The sequence below is a fragment of the Euprymna scolopes genome, chromosome 6, assembly GCF_053919585.1.
Source record: "Euprymna scolopes isolate OS-2025 chromosome 6, ASM5391958v1, whole genome shotgun sequence".
Classification (NCBI taxonomy): Eukaryota; Metazoa; Mollusca; class Cephalopoda; order Sepiida; family Sepiolidae; genus Euprymna; species Euprymna scolopes.
This window is the reverse complement of record NC_136487.1, coordinates 136466655-136479091: the sequence shown is the minus strand read 5'-3', so window position 1 is coordinate 136479091 and position 12437 is coordinate 136466655. Positions and strand designations below refer to the sequence as shown.

Here is a 12437-nt window from a genome sequence, read left to right as displayed (position 1 = left end):
AGATTTTAAATAAAATCAAATAAAGATAAGGGAATTATTATCATTGGAAAATAAGCACACATTTTTCCGATTTCTGATTCAAATTGTCCCAACCCTAATGTATATGTATATACATATATATATATTACTGACAAAGAAAAGGCAATTATCTGGAATATTCAAAATCACTGAATTGAAATTTTGACAGCATTCTGTAATTTTGGTTCTATTTTCTGAATGTTTTGAATAAACTCAGAAAAGTTTATATACCCCCAATTTTTTTTTTTTTTTTTTTTTTTTTTTTTTTTTTTGAGCCATTTTAAGTTTAAGGATTTAAGTTTAAGCAATTTTTTAACATTTTGGAGCTATTTCTGAAACTTCAAACATCTATAATTTCTCTTCTAGACATGGTAGACTTACATTTTAAGCAAAGATAATTAAGGTAGATTTCAGAAATCTTAACTTTTAAAATTATTGGCAACTTTTGTCTCTTTACACTCTGTGTACACTACACAATATTCGAAAAAGACAAATCCTCTTAAAGAAAATATTAAAATTCAATTATGAATTTTGATGTTTTCAATGAACATATGTAAGAGAATAGTTTAATAATTAAAAACAAATACAATTTTAAAATCTAACAGCACATATGTATCTGCATCTTTTTGGGAAAAGAATGAAGAATTGTGATGGAATATAGGATATGACCTTAATTATTACACATGCAGGAAGAATTGGTATAGTTGAAAAAAAGATACTTATCATTGTTTAATGTTCTTTTTTACACGTTGGCCTGCGTTAAAAAATTGCCTTTCAAACTGCTCAATCTCTGGCCAGGTTTTTATTAATCTCTTTCAAATCCATTATTTCATGTTTTCCTTAGCTTTCCCCTAAGTTCCAATCTATGCCCCCCCCCCCACCAAATGTTCACAAAAAACAATCATCTTGCTGAAACCACTATAAATCCCCCACCCCCACTCTTCATCTGTGCCTAAACCTAAATGTAGATTCCATGAACAAAGCTTCTTTCCTAGAACTACACGCATGTGGAACTGTTCTGTTTGCCTGCTTTTCAGCTGACTACAATATGGTCATCTCAAGTCCAATGTAAACAAGTAATCCAATTTACCAAATTCCGCTTATGATTACTATGATATTGCCCTATTAACTACCATACATTTATTAACCCTTATCCTTAAGTGGCCTCTGGGTCTTGATAAGTGGTGACTCCTTAGTAAAGAAAAACTAACTCTAGTATTCTACAACTAACCTAGGAACTCTCATTCTTTCAAGGTAACCATACCATTAAAGTCTCTTTTGCGCAACTCTTTCTATATTATCTAAATTTAATCCTCACCTGTGGACATCAGAACTAAGCCAGTGTTTAAAAACGCACGATTATATCATTTCTCTACAGAGAAATGATATAATCGTGTGTTTTTAAACTTACTGACCCAGTTTCGCTTTCATCATCACTATGTACACATGCTTAATAGACTCTTCTCTTGGTTGACAGTGGTAATGGTCTGTTGGTTAGTAATGGCAGTTCTCTTAACTTACTTTATCCACTCCTAATTCTTATAACCACACTAACATCTGCTCTATTCTGCACTTTAATGGTATCACCAAGGTAACAAAACAGATTGATAAAAAAAACAGACTAACAGAAAGTGAAACAAGTCAAGGGAACACTCTTCAAATAACAAATTTATGCAGACAAGCACATGACTTATAGTCATTCTGCTTACATCGTTATGCACATGCAAACAAATCTTTTAAATGAAAATTCGCAAATATTCATGTAGCAGTCTAATCACTGAAGCATCTACAAAATTAACGCCAGACTTTGTTACTGTGTTTCTTGATCATTAATAAATCTAATATATAAAAAGCTGTCTGTTCGTCTCCATATTTTCAAACTCCATCTCTTTTGAAACTGTCGCAGAGCGACACTAGAGGCCTAAAATGATTGGATTTAAAAAATTTTTTTTTTTTATGGACCGTTCTTTTATGGGTTTTTAGATGGTTAAAATCCTTTTTAAGGGCTCAAAAGTTTGAAGAAATTGTTATACAGTTTGTAGATTCATCTTAGTTTATTTTTAATCAGTTGTCACGGAACAGTGATAACATCCCCAGCTTTGAATGCTAGAGCTTTGCTTTCAGTTTTGATTCTAGCTGATTGCACCCAAATGCTTTTATTTATTTATTTAAATTTTTTTTTTAACTTTTGAAATCACAACACTAATATATACAAAATCTGGGCAAATTAAGATATATTTATGCATATTTTACCCCCCCCCCTCCCTTACTTAAAACTAAGACAAAATTGTATTGTTTTATCTTATGTGCTACTAAAATGAACCAAGACATAAGGCATGTGGAACTGCTGATAAAGCTACAAATGTGTTTTGTAACGCAACCACTTGAAGCAGATAAGAGTTGTGTTACTTTAGTGTTTGGAGGATTGTGAATCTTCAACAAAAAGATAATGGCAATTTTTTTTGCGGTATCTTTGTATTCTGTACATTGATAAACATTTTCTTCTATCAAATATTGAATAAAGATGAAATAATGGAAAAATTAAAGTAAACTATGTAAATTGTATTTGAAAAATGTGAATATTTTGAATTGTTCTAAATTCTCTCCCTGGACAATTGCCAGATAAATGCAGCCATTTTTTTGTAAAACTTTACTGAAATAATTAATCTTGATTATAGTTTGTGAACATGACACAATTGTAGGTGTGCCTCTTTTCTGAGATTTTGATGGATGACTGCTATTAAGAAATCTACTCTGAAACTTGTTAGTGGTTTTCTTTGCTTGGAGTTCATATATTAGACCCATTGCTCTTTCTGCTTCTCGTAATGTTGGTTCTCTCTATCTCTTAACACACTCACACCTGAAGCTATTCTCTAACTCTATTACTAGAACATGCATGAAGTACTGTTGTCATCTTTGGGTTGGTGAATCTCTGCCCAATTTAAGGGTTAAAGTACAGAAATATCTTTTCTACACCCTCTTACAAATATTACATTTCTAGTCTTGTTTTTATAAACGCTATTATGACAGGTGTTCAGAATTGATTTATTCCCTGCTTCTTTTATTTCAAATTGTTTGACTCGTTGCTTTAGTAGTATCCATCAATTCACTGTTTTTATAATACAACTTCCTATTCCAGTAGCTTTTTTCAAGAACTGCAGGCTTGCAGACATTTTCATAAGACTGTTTTTCTCCTACCTGTAGACTTTTTCAAGACTATGGCCAATAGACATTTCCTGTCTTTGCGATAATCATTTTCTGTTAGCTCTTTATATTAATTGGCTTTGTACCTTGTCTGAAGCGATTTTTTTTTTTTTTTTTTTTTTTTTTTTTTTTTCCACACAAGGAAGTAACCACGTATCAAGGCCCGGAGGCCACTTGGTGGGGAAAAGGGTTATTGCGTGTACAGTCATCAATGAGACAATATCCTAGTAATCGCTAGTAATGGAGATCTGATAAAGTGTTTTAAGGGGGCGGTTAATCAGGAATTTGTTAATGTTGGACTTGAAGACATCCAAGTTGTAGTCAGGTGGGAAACAGGCAAACTGAAGAGTTCCACAGGTGTGCAGTTCTAAGAAAGAAGCTTTGTTCATGGAATCTACGTTTTGATTTAGGCACAGATAAAGTGGGGAAAATTACACTGAGTGGTTTCAGCTAGACTGGTGTTTTTCATGAAATATTGGCAAGGGGGGACGAGAGATTGGAGCTCAGACGAGCACTTCCCATGGAAATAACGATAAAACGACAGGCTCGTAACGTCCTTTCTGTGGGAGAGAGGTTGCAGGGAAGAGAAAAGGGCATCCCCCACTAGGTTATGAAGTCTATTTTGTACTCTGTCAAGGCACTGTTTTTTAGCAGCTCCTGCCCAGATATGGCAGTACTCCATCCTTGGACGTACTTGGCTTTTATATATATTATATATTTCAATTAAATAGTTGACATTATTAACCAAAATATTTACTTCATTGTTTTATGTTACTTCAGTTAAAGTTTGCAAATATCAAAGGGCCCACTACATGGGGTTAACACTTCAACTCTATATGAGATACATAGTCGAATGTTCCATTAAAGTTATCTCAAACATTGAGTTAGTAAAGAAATTGAGAACATAATTTTCCTCTTCCCAATTAACCATTTTAATGTTTATCTTTCATTTTGGTCTCTTGTCTTAACTGGATTTCAGGACCAGAATTTATCTTGTCTGGTGGAGTATCCAGCTTCGTGCTATTACTTGAGGTAACATCACTTAGGGAAGGTGCGCAATTTCTCGTAAAAGCTAATGTAAGTTGGCCATAGTGAGATCTTATTTGGGCAGCGAATACTATGTGATTTTGAATATTTGGTCAGGATTTACTTCTATAGAAAAAAGTATCCTCATACCAGGTTGTTCTGGCAAATCTCTGTTGCCTGGAAAGCCTTAGATATTCGAGGATAGTGTCGTAGGAATTCAAGTTATAGACAAGGTTATGGCTGAACCTTTGCATTGTGGTTATTATCAAAGAAATTCTGGTTTATGCTTCAAAATTTTGAAAAGTTGTGGGCTAAAATTCCATCAATTTCAACAATGACAACTTTTCAAGGTTATGATCAAAGGTTGTATAAAATGTGGAACTTAATTGGCTATAATATGGGCCAAGTAGTAGATCTCTGTGATGAACAGGAGTATCAGTAAAAAATGTAATATTCACTGTTTTTTGTGGCCATCCTGATCTAGACACCCCAAAATGAAATCTGTTCATGACGGATATTTTACCCGAATTTGGCAATTAGTCAAACGATGTGAACTCTTGGCTGTACACAAATGTAACCACCTATTCAACCATAACCATGACATCATGCTCATGATGTGAACGTTTCAAAGTTTGGCTGCGATTGTCTGGACATTTTAATCTCCTTGTGTTTAATTCGATGTTTCAAATTTTAATGCAGTAAAATAGTGATGTCATCTGAAAGTCAAACCTAACAGTGAGTTGAGGGATTGCGTTGCATGGAGAGAAATTGAGTTAGAAGATTGTAATGTGAGTATTAAAGATGGGCTTAGTTCTGATAAGTTCAGCTTAAGATTAAATCTAGACAGCATATGGAGAATGTGCAAAGAACATGGAGAATGTGGTGGTATAACCACATTGAAAGAATGGAGTTCTTTTTATGAAATGTAAAAACAGTCGAGGTGAGGAAAACCTGGGAAGTGGTGATAGAAATGGACTTAAAGGACTTGGTTGGTTTGGAAGGCAATTTTTTCCAAAATTTGTTCCAACACCTACCAGCATCTAAAATGGATGTTAAATCCAGATGAAGAATAGAGTAGACAGGACTATTCCTTTTCTTGCTTTAATGAATTAAATTATCTTTGACGATAGGTACTATTATGACCTTTTCTCCATGTTAAAAAACGACCCTGGTGTCTAACTCTTTCCCGTGGGGAGGCATAGTAAATAGGTACTATTATGAGGTGCCTTAAAGAAGTCTACAGACATTTTTCGTATAAGCACTTTGGTTGATAGTACACACATGAAACTCTAGTCTCCTTTGAAGTAATCTCCGACTGCAATGCACTTCTTGTACTGCTCCTACAACTTCTGGAAGGCCCCATGGAAGTCCTCTTGTGTAAGTGTCAATTACTATTGTTACAGCCTCTTTCATCTTAATTGTCTCATAACGACAGCCTCTAAGATTTTCCATGAGCATAGGGATGAACCAAATTATGGGGAGCAAGATCTGGACTATAGGGAAAGTGAGGAACTTTCTTGATGTCCATCATGGTTAAATAGTTTGGACTGGTGCATTGCCCTGGTAGAAATGCCACTGACCGCATTTAAAGGATGTTGGCCTTTTCCAACGGAATCTCTTCTTGAACTCTGAAAACCTCAACATCATATTCCTTAACTGTTTGTCCAGTAGGAACCTAGCGCATGTAGATGCTGTCAAAAGGGATCATAAGTTTGAGTGGATTTGCTCTGGTTTTCTTGAGTTTGGGAGAGCCAGCATGCTTCCACTGGAAACTGAGTGATGGCATTAGATCTAGTTTTCATTGCAGGTTACCACAGTATCAAGAATTGCGCACAAATCTTCCACATCTTCAGTTCCTCGCAAATAATTGTGTGTATTGTTCCTATACTGACATCAAACTGCACTTACTGTCCTTATCCATGAAATTCTTTATTTGGTCAACCAACTTTGGTATTCTGACTTCTCCCACACCTCATCATCCCTCATAGACTCCCTGCCCTCTCTGAATATCTTATGCCACTCAAAAACTGATCTGATGCTAGACTCGTATAAGATTATCCAAAAGTAGTCTAAAGCCTTCGATATGTTTGACATTTTTAAAACCATTTTATTGCATATCATTCTTCTAAAGTGTTCTCATGTTCAAATTGCACTTTTGAAATTCATCCACTGTGACAATTGGGCTTTAGTAGGGTGTATTCCAATTCCTGTTCTAGCTGTTCATTTGAACCTGAAATCATAAAAATTGGTCTGTCATCTCAAAAGATGTATAGCAATAACATAATGAATTTTTAAGAGTCTGACAATTTTAAATCTCTGTATAAAAATGTCTGGAAACTTATTGAAGGTACTTCATATGTAGACATTTTTTTCTTTCAAGTTATAAAGATCATGTGAAGGTCTGCTTTTACTTTGCATGGAGTTTGACATTACCATTCTGTAGATGCCTGGTGCAAATGCAGAACCTGCAATAGTATTATCCTATCTTTGGATACAACAGATATTAGGTTGGTGCAAAAATAATGCTGTTTTTATATATGTAGTTGAATGTTAAACATTTTTGCACCAACCTAATATCTTTTGATCGTAGCTTGAAGGTCAAGAACATGTACCGGGTGGAACGATAAATTTGTGCCCTAAAGAAAACAACTTTATTTTAACTCTTATTAAAAAAAATCAATTCAGATAACTTCTGTAGTAGAGTTGACATTTAATATAGTCCCCTTCAGCCTCAATCACTGCCTCTATACGAGTCTGGAACTGGGAGCTAGCCTTTTCCACAAGCACAAAATGAGCTCGACGAATACTCTGCAGATGGCAGTGGTCAGGCTGGCTTTGGTGTCGTGGAAGATCATGTTGACGTATGACCAAATGAAGTAGTCCAGCGGGTTCAGGTCGGGAGTAGGGGGACCAGGTAGTGTGAGAAAGGCAGTCGTAGCACTTCTGAAGCCAAGCCTGGGTCTCTTTGAATTTGTGGGCTGGCACCAAGTCCTGCTGTCACACATGTCTGTCGGTGGACACCTGATTGCACTGAGGCATCACCACACTCCTCTACACATCCAGGTACACTTTGGTGTTGTCTTTCAAGCGAACTTCGAAGATGTGAGGTAGCATGATGTGGCCCTCACTTGAAACCACACCAAAGATCATAACTGTGACCAGAAACTGAGCTGTGCCCTCAAGCAATGAACTGTCCGGATTTGCATCTTGAGGATGCGTGCAATGGTCCTCTTGTCATACAGTGGTGCATCTCTGATCTCGTTCGTTGAACATAGTCACTTTCAGACATGATAGAAGACTCCTATCGCTCTTGGGATCTGTACATAACTGGACAACTAGTAGGTGGTCTGCACAAAAGTTTTCATTAAATGCAAATGGAATAATGTCATCTTTTCTAGAGCGACAGTTTTATTGTTTCACCTTGTATTTTAGTCAGTTTCACATTCAACACATCATCAGATGAAATTAAAAATAAAATTGTTTGTATTGGGCAATCTCGTATTTTATAGAGGTGATAAGCAATGTCTAACATAAATTGCTTTAACATATAAAGGTTTTTAAAATCTAATATGTCTATCCAAACTTGACATCGGTTGTAAATTATATTTTTCAGTTTCCTTGGGATACAGACGGTGCTGGAATAAATGAACTCGGTAAGTTGTGAAAAAATACACTTTTACTGTTTAGTATTTTCTGTGAAGCTTAGACAAACAACTGTCCTTGTCCATGAACTTCTTTATTTGGCCAATCTGCTCTGGTGTTCTGGCTCCTTCCTTCCACACCCTTCATGCCTCAGATTCCCTGCCTTCCTTGAATCTCGTATCACTCGAAAACTGATGCTCTATTTATGCAAGATGGTCTAAAAACAGTGTGAAGCCTTTCATATATTTCTGTGGCACGTTTTCAAAGTTTGAAACAATTTTATTGCCTATTGCTCTTGTAAAGTGTCCTTACGCCCAGATTTCATTATTGGAATTCACCGTGACAATCGGGCTTTAGTAGGGTGTATTCCAATTCCTGCTGTATCTCTTCATTTGACCCTGAAATCAAAAATTGGTCAGTATGTATAGCAATCACATACTGAATTTTTCATTGTCTTATGACAAATTTAAATGCTTGTATGAAAAAGTCTGGAAACTTGTTTAAGGCACATTTTATTTGTCCAAGAAATAAAATAATATTGCGAAACTGTCATTAAAATCAAAACGATCAATAACAAATAAGTTAATTTTTAACAAATTCTTAAGTAATCCAATTTACCAAATTTCCACTAACAATTACATCACTATCCCATTACCTACTGTGCACTCTATAACCCTTATCCTTGAGTGGCCCCCGGGCCTTGATAAGTGTTGACTCCTATGTAAAAAAAAAAAAAAGTTGCTGAAATTAAACCAACAGTCCACTTTCTACTCTTCAGTTAATTTATAAAATGTCGCTTTTCAAAACAAATGTACAAATGACTAATACTACACATAGAGTATATAATAACGGCAGTGCATCGCTTAAAGTTCAATTAACTTGAAGGCGTTTTGACTTTATTGTTAGTATAAGAATGGGCCCAACTTTTAGATTTGTGGTTTATGCCCAATTTTTTAATGACTAAAAGCAAACGTAGTATACTGTAACATTTTCTGTAATTTTTTTTTTTTCTTCAGATAATTTCATAGATTATGATGATGGTGATGATGCCTATGCAAATCCTCCACCCGCACCAGCCTCGGTTGTTCCAGTTGCCACTCTTTATCCTGGCTCTGGCCCAGTACCCCATCTTCCACATAGAGCAGCCATTTTCTCTTCCCCAATTGTGCCATTGGTGTTCTCACCGCCAGTCAACCTTCCAGCCGCCGAAATCACCCGAACATCTACGTTGGGACCACCACCTGGTTTAATACCAATTAGTTTGACTGTTGTGAATGAGATTACAATGCCGCGACTCGCAGAGATTCATCCTAATGTGATGAACATATCTCCGAACATTTCTATTCCTCCTTGCCCTCAAATAGTTCCTCTCTGTAACAATATAGATATGCCAGCCAGTGGTGTCACCTCAGCTGAAGTCGGCGGTGAAAATAGGGAGTCCTTTCCGAACAGCGGAAATTCTAATCCAGAGAATTACCCAAAGGGAGACAACAACAACAACAACGATGAGGGATCCAAATCTGCCAAGATCATTGCAGATTTGAAGAACCGTGAACGACGCAATAAAAAAGTACGCCCTAAGGACTACTATAAGAAGTTTGAAGGGACCGAATCTCGCACTGACGAGCCAAGTAGTGACCTCGTGACTCCAGCAAATCCGAACGTGGACTTTGATAACGTGCCTTCTGAGAAAATAAATTCTAACCCAACTTATTTCTCTGATACTATTAGCTTTTTTGACACGGATATTTCTTCCGAGAATGGGATCCTCCCAGGTGATAGTCCATCATTAGAATTTTTAATTGATAAACACAAGCAGGATCCTTTAGATATTTTTGACGAGAAAGAGAATAGTAACTGCAGACATCAGACGATGACTGCAAAAGTTGAATCTGCTGATAAACGTGAAGATCAGCTGACGACTCTGAATAGCTCTAAGCCTCAAGAGCCGAGCGAGAAACCCAACGAAGAATTTGTGTGTGAAAATTCTATTAACTGTGATATAACTGTTGCTGGTGCGCAGCAGGGCAAAGGTAGTTGCAAACCCAACGGACATATTGATGCGGGTGATAGCGACAAAGAACATTTTGAATCTAGTGTTGATGAAGAAACCAAAATTGATGCAGACAATGTGAGCTCAGCAGAAACGGTGAAGACTGAAGCCAAAAACCAAAAGAATGCTTCTCCTCCGGTGACTAGCACTGCTACCACTGTAATAGCAACAACTACTACTTCTTCCACTGCTAGAACTATGACTACTACTACTACTACTACACCTAAAGAGGCTTCGGCTTACCTAATCCAACAACCCAAACCCCAGAAGTCCTGGGCGGGTCTGTTCAAGAACACTTTGTCTACATCAAGGAGTATTATTGTATACTCAGAGTCGTCCCAAAACAAGGAAGTATCTTCAGCAATGCCAGTGTCCTCTCCAGCATCTAATACTGGTCCGGTCCAGTCAGTGACTCCTTCGTCTCGGAGAACTAGTCCAAATCATCAGTTGGTGAAAGAGAATACACCGATACCAGCACCTGTCAGCCCTGCCGATGACAGCTTGGCAAAAACACTTGGAGGTAAGCAATTTGGTTACTTAATGTTTACTTTTTACCTGTGTTAAATCTATTTTTATTCTTAATAGAAATATTTCCATCTTTAAATTTTTATAATTTTCTAGTTACCATGTGTATATTGTATGGTGTATGGAAATGAAACTGGGTCAGTAAGTGCTGAGGATATGTTGCATGAGGATTAATTGGATGTGTAATGAGTCTTAGAGAAACTTAATGAGCTTAGAAAGATAGGGAGACATGAATACGATTCTATTGTTGGCATTAGTTCTCCCCTTGATAATTTTCTTGTCAGAATTTGGTTTGAGTTTGTCTTTATTTCTCATTTTGTCTTTCTCTTTTCCTGTTTTTCTTACTTCCTCTGTCATATTTTAACTTGCCTTGCTTTGCACCACGAATATATTAATAATGAACTTGCTATTTCCTTCCCTTCCCTTAACCATTTTGAAATAGGTTTTTGTCTGGCAGTTTTTTAATTTTTCGGATGTATATGTATGTGCACATGATATATATATATATATATATATATATATATATATATATATATGATGGATTAGGTCAATTTAATCATGGAAATTTTATTGTAGTTAAAATAGATCATTATCTTTGCTTGTAAATAATTTTGTATTTTTTTTTTTTTTTTTTTTTTTTTTCTATTTCAGATAGCCTGAGGAAAATTTCATTGACTTATAAACCAGTCTCTTTGCAGCCCCGAGGGCTTATCAACAAAGGCAATTGGTGTTATATTAATGCTGTATCCTTTTAACAAAAGTAATTTAAATATTAAATTACTTGATAGTTTGAAGAATTTGAACTTTTTAAAGATGTATGCTGTTATGTTGTGTGTTATAATTTTGTGAATGGTTGATATGAAGAACCAGTTTAAAAACCATACTCCATGCTATAGGTGTTAGGGATGAATTTGAAATTAAAAGGCCAATTATTAGCATATTCTCAAAAGTCAAACTGTCAGATGTTTTTGAGTACAACATGCTCAAAGAAGCTGCCATTAACCTCTAACACTCCAGATGAGACTTCAATCTGGAGCAGACTATTTTCATGGGTCCTTAGAGATGACTGACCATCAGTTTGAATGTGGCAATCAGTTTCTTTGGTGTTTCTAGTGACATTCGTCTTTCTCAACTGCACCCTGCATAGGAGATTAACGTCGGGCAAGCTGTGGAAGCTCTTAGTGTTCCTGAAAGTGTAACATAAAGTGAAGTCCTGCTGCCACTTCCTTCTCGGTCACTCTCTTCATCCAGCAACCCAATATAGCCATTTGAATTAAGGGTTTTTTTTTGCCCCCCCCCCCCCCAATTTATTGTAGAGGGATCTGTTTTCAGTGGTGTCTGTTATTCCAGACGATTGCCAGATAACCGTCCATTAGTTTTCCTGAAATTTTGCCGCAAATTGTATTTCATTAAATAGATGTGCGCAGTAAAAAAAAAAAAAAAAAAAAAATTCCGAAAATTCCTGTTGTCCCCAGGGGCTCAAAGGGTAAAAAAAAATGACACTTTTTGCCCCATAACGTTTGATCCATCCATTAGATTTTCCTGAAACTTGTCCAAAATGTGGAGGTCATTGTTAATATAAATTCAGTATGGGTGACCCTGGCAAAATTCTGGTTCACATCCCTCTAGGACTTTTAGGGTTAAAAAATGCTTTTTTTGGAGCTCTTTTTTTCATATTACTAAAAAAAACTTCATATGTATGTCTGTATAGTGGTTTTCCATGGTGCTGAATTCAAATATACATCTTAAGGCGTGAAACTGCACCGTTTATTTTCACTGGGATTCTGCATTCCCAGGAGCTGAAAAGGGGTCACAAATGCACCTATTGCAAAGAATGACACTTTTTACCCCATAATTTTTGCCCCATCCATTAGATTTTTATGAAACTTGGCAAAAATGTGAAGGCAACGTTGGCACTTCACACTTCTCACATTCATCATTTCTTTAGTTTTTTGTGGCGTCAACTCCT

General features: G+C 36.2%; 1 protein-coding gene across 1 annotated transcript in view; it reads left to right on the top strand.

Moving 5' to 3' along the window:
* Positions 1–12437, top strand: part of LOC145277974 (uncharacterized) — a 62203-nt gene that overhangs the window by 28810 nt on the left and 20956 nt on the right. The window contains exons 3-5 of the mRNA XM_080130109.1: positions 7862–7901; positions 8907–10463; positions 11120–11211. Of these exons, the coding sequence (XP_079986235.1) occupies positions 7862–7901; positions 8907–10463; positions 11120–11211 (1689 nt within the window). The remainder of the gene's footprint in view (positions 1–7861; positions 7902–8906; positions 10464–11119; positions 11212–12437) is intronic.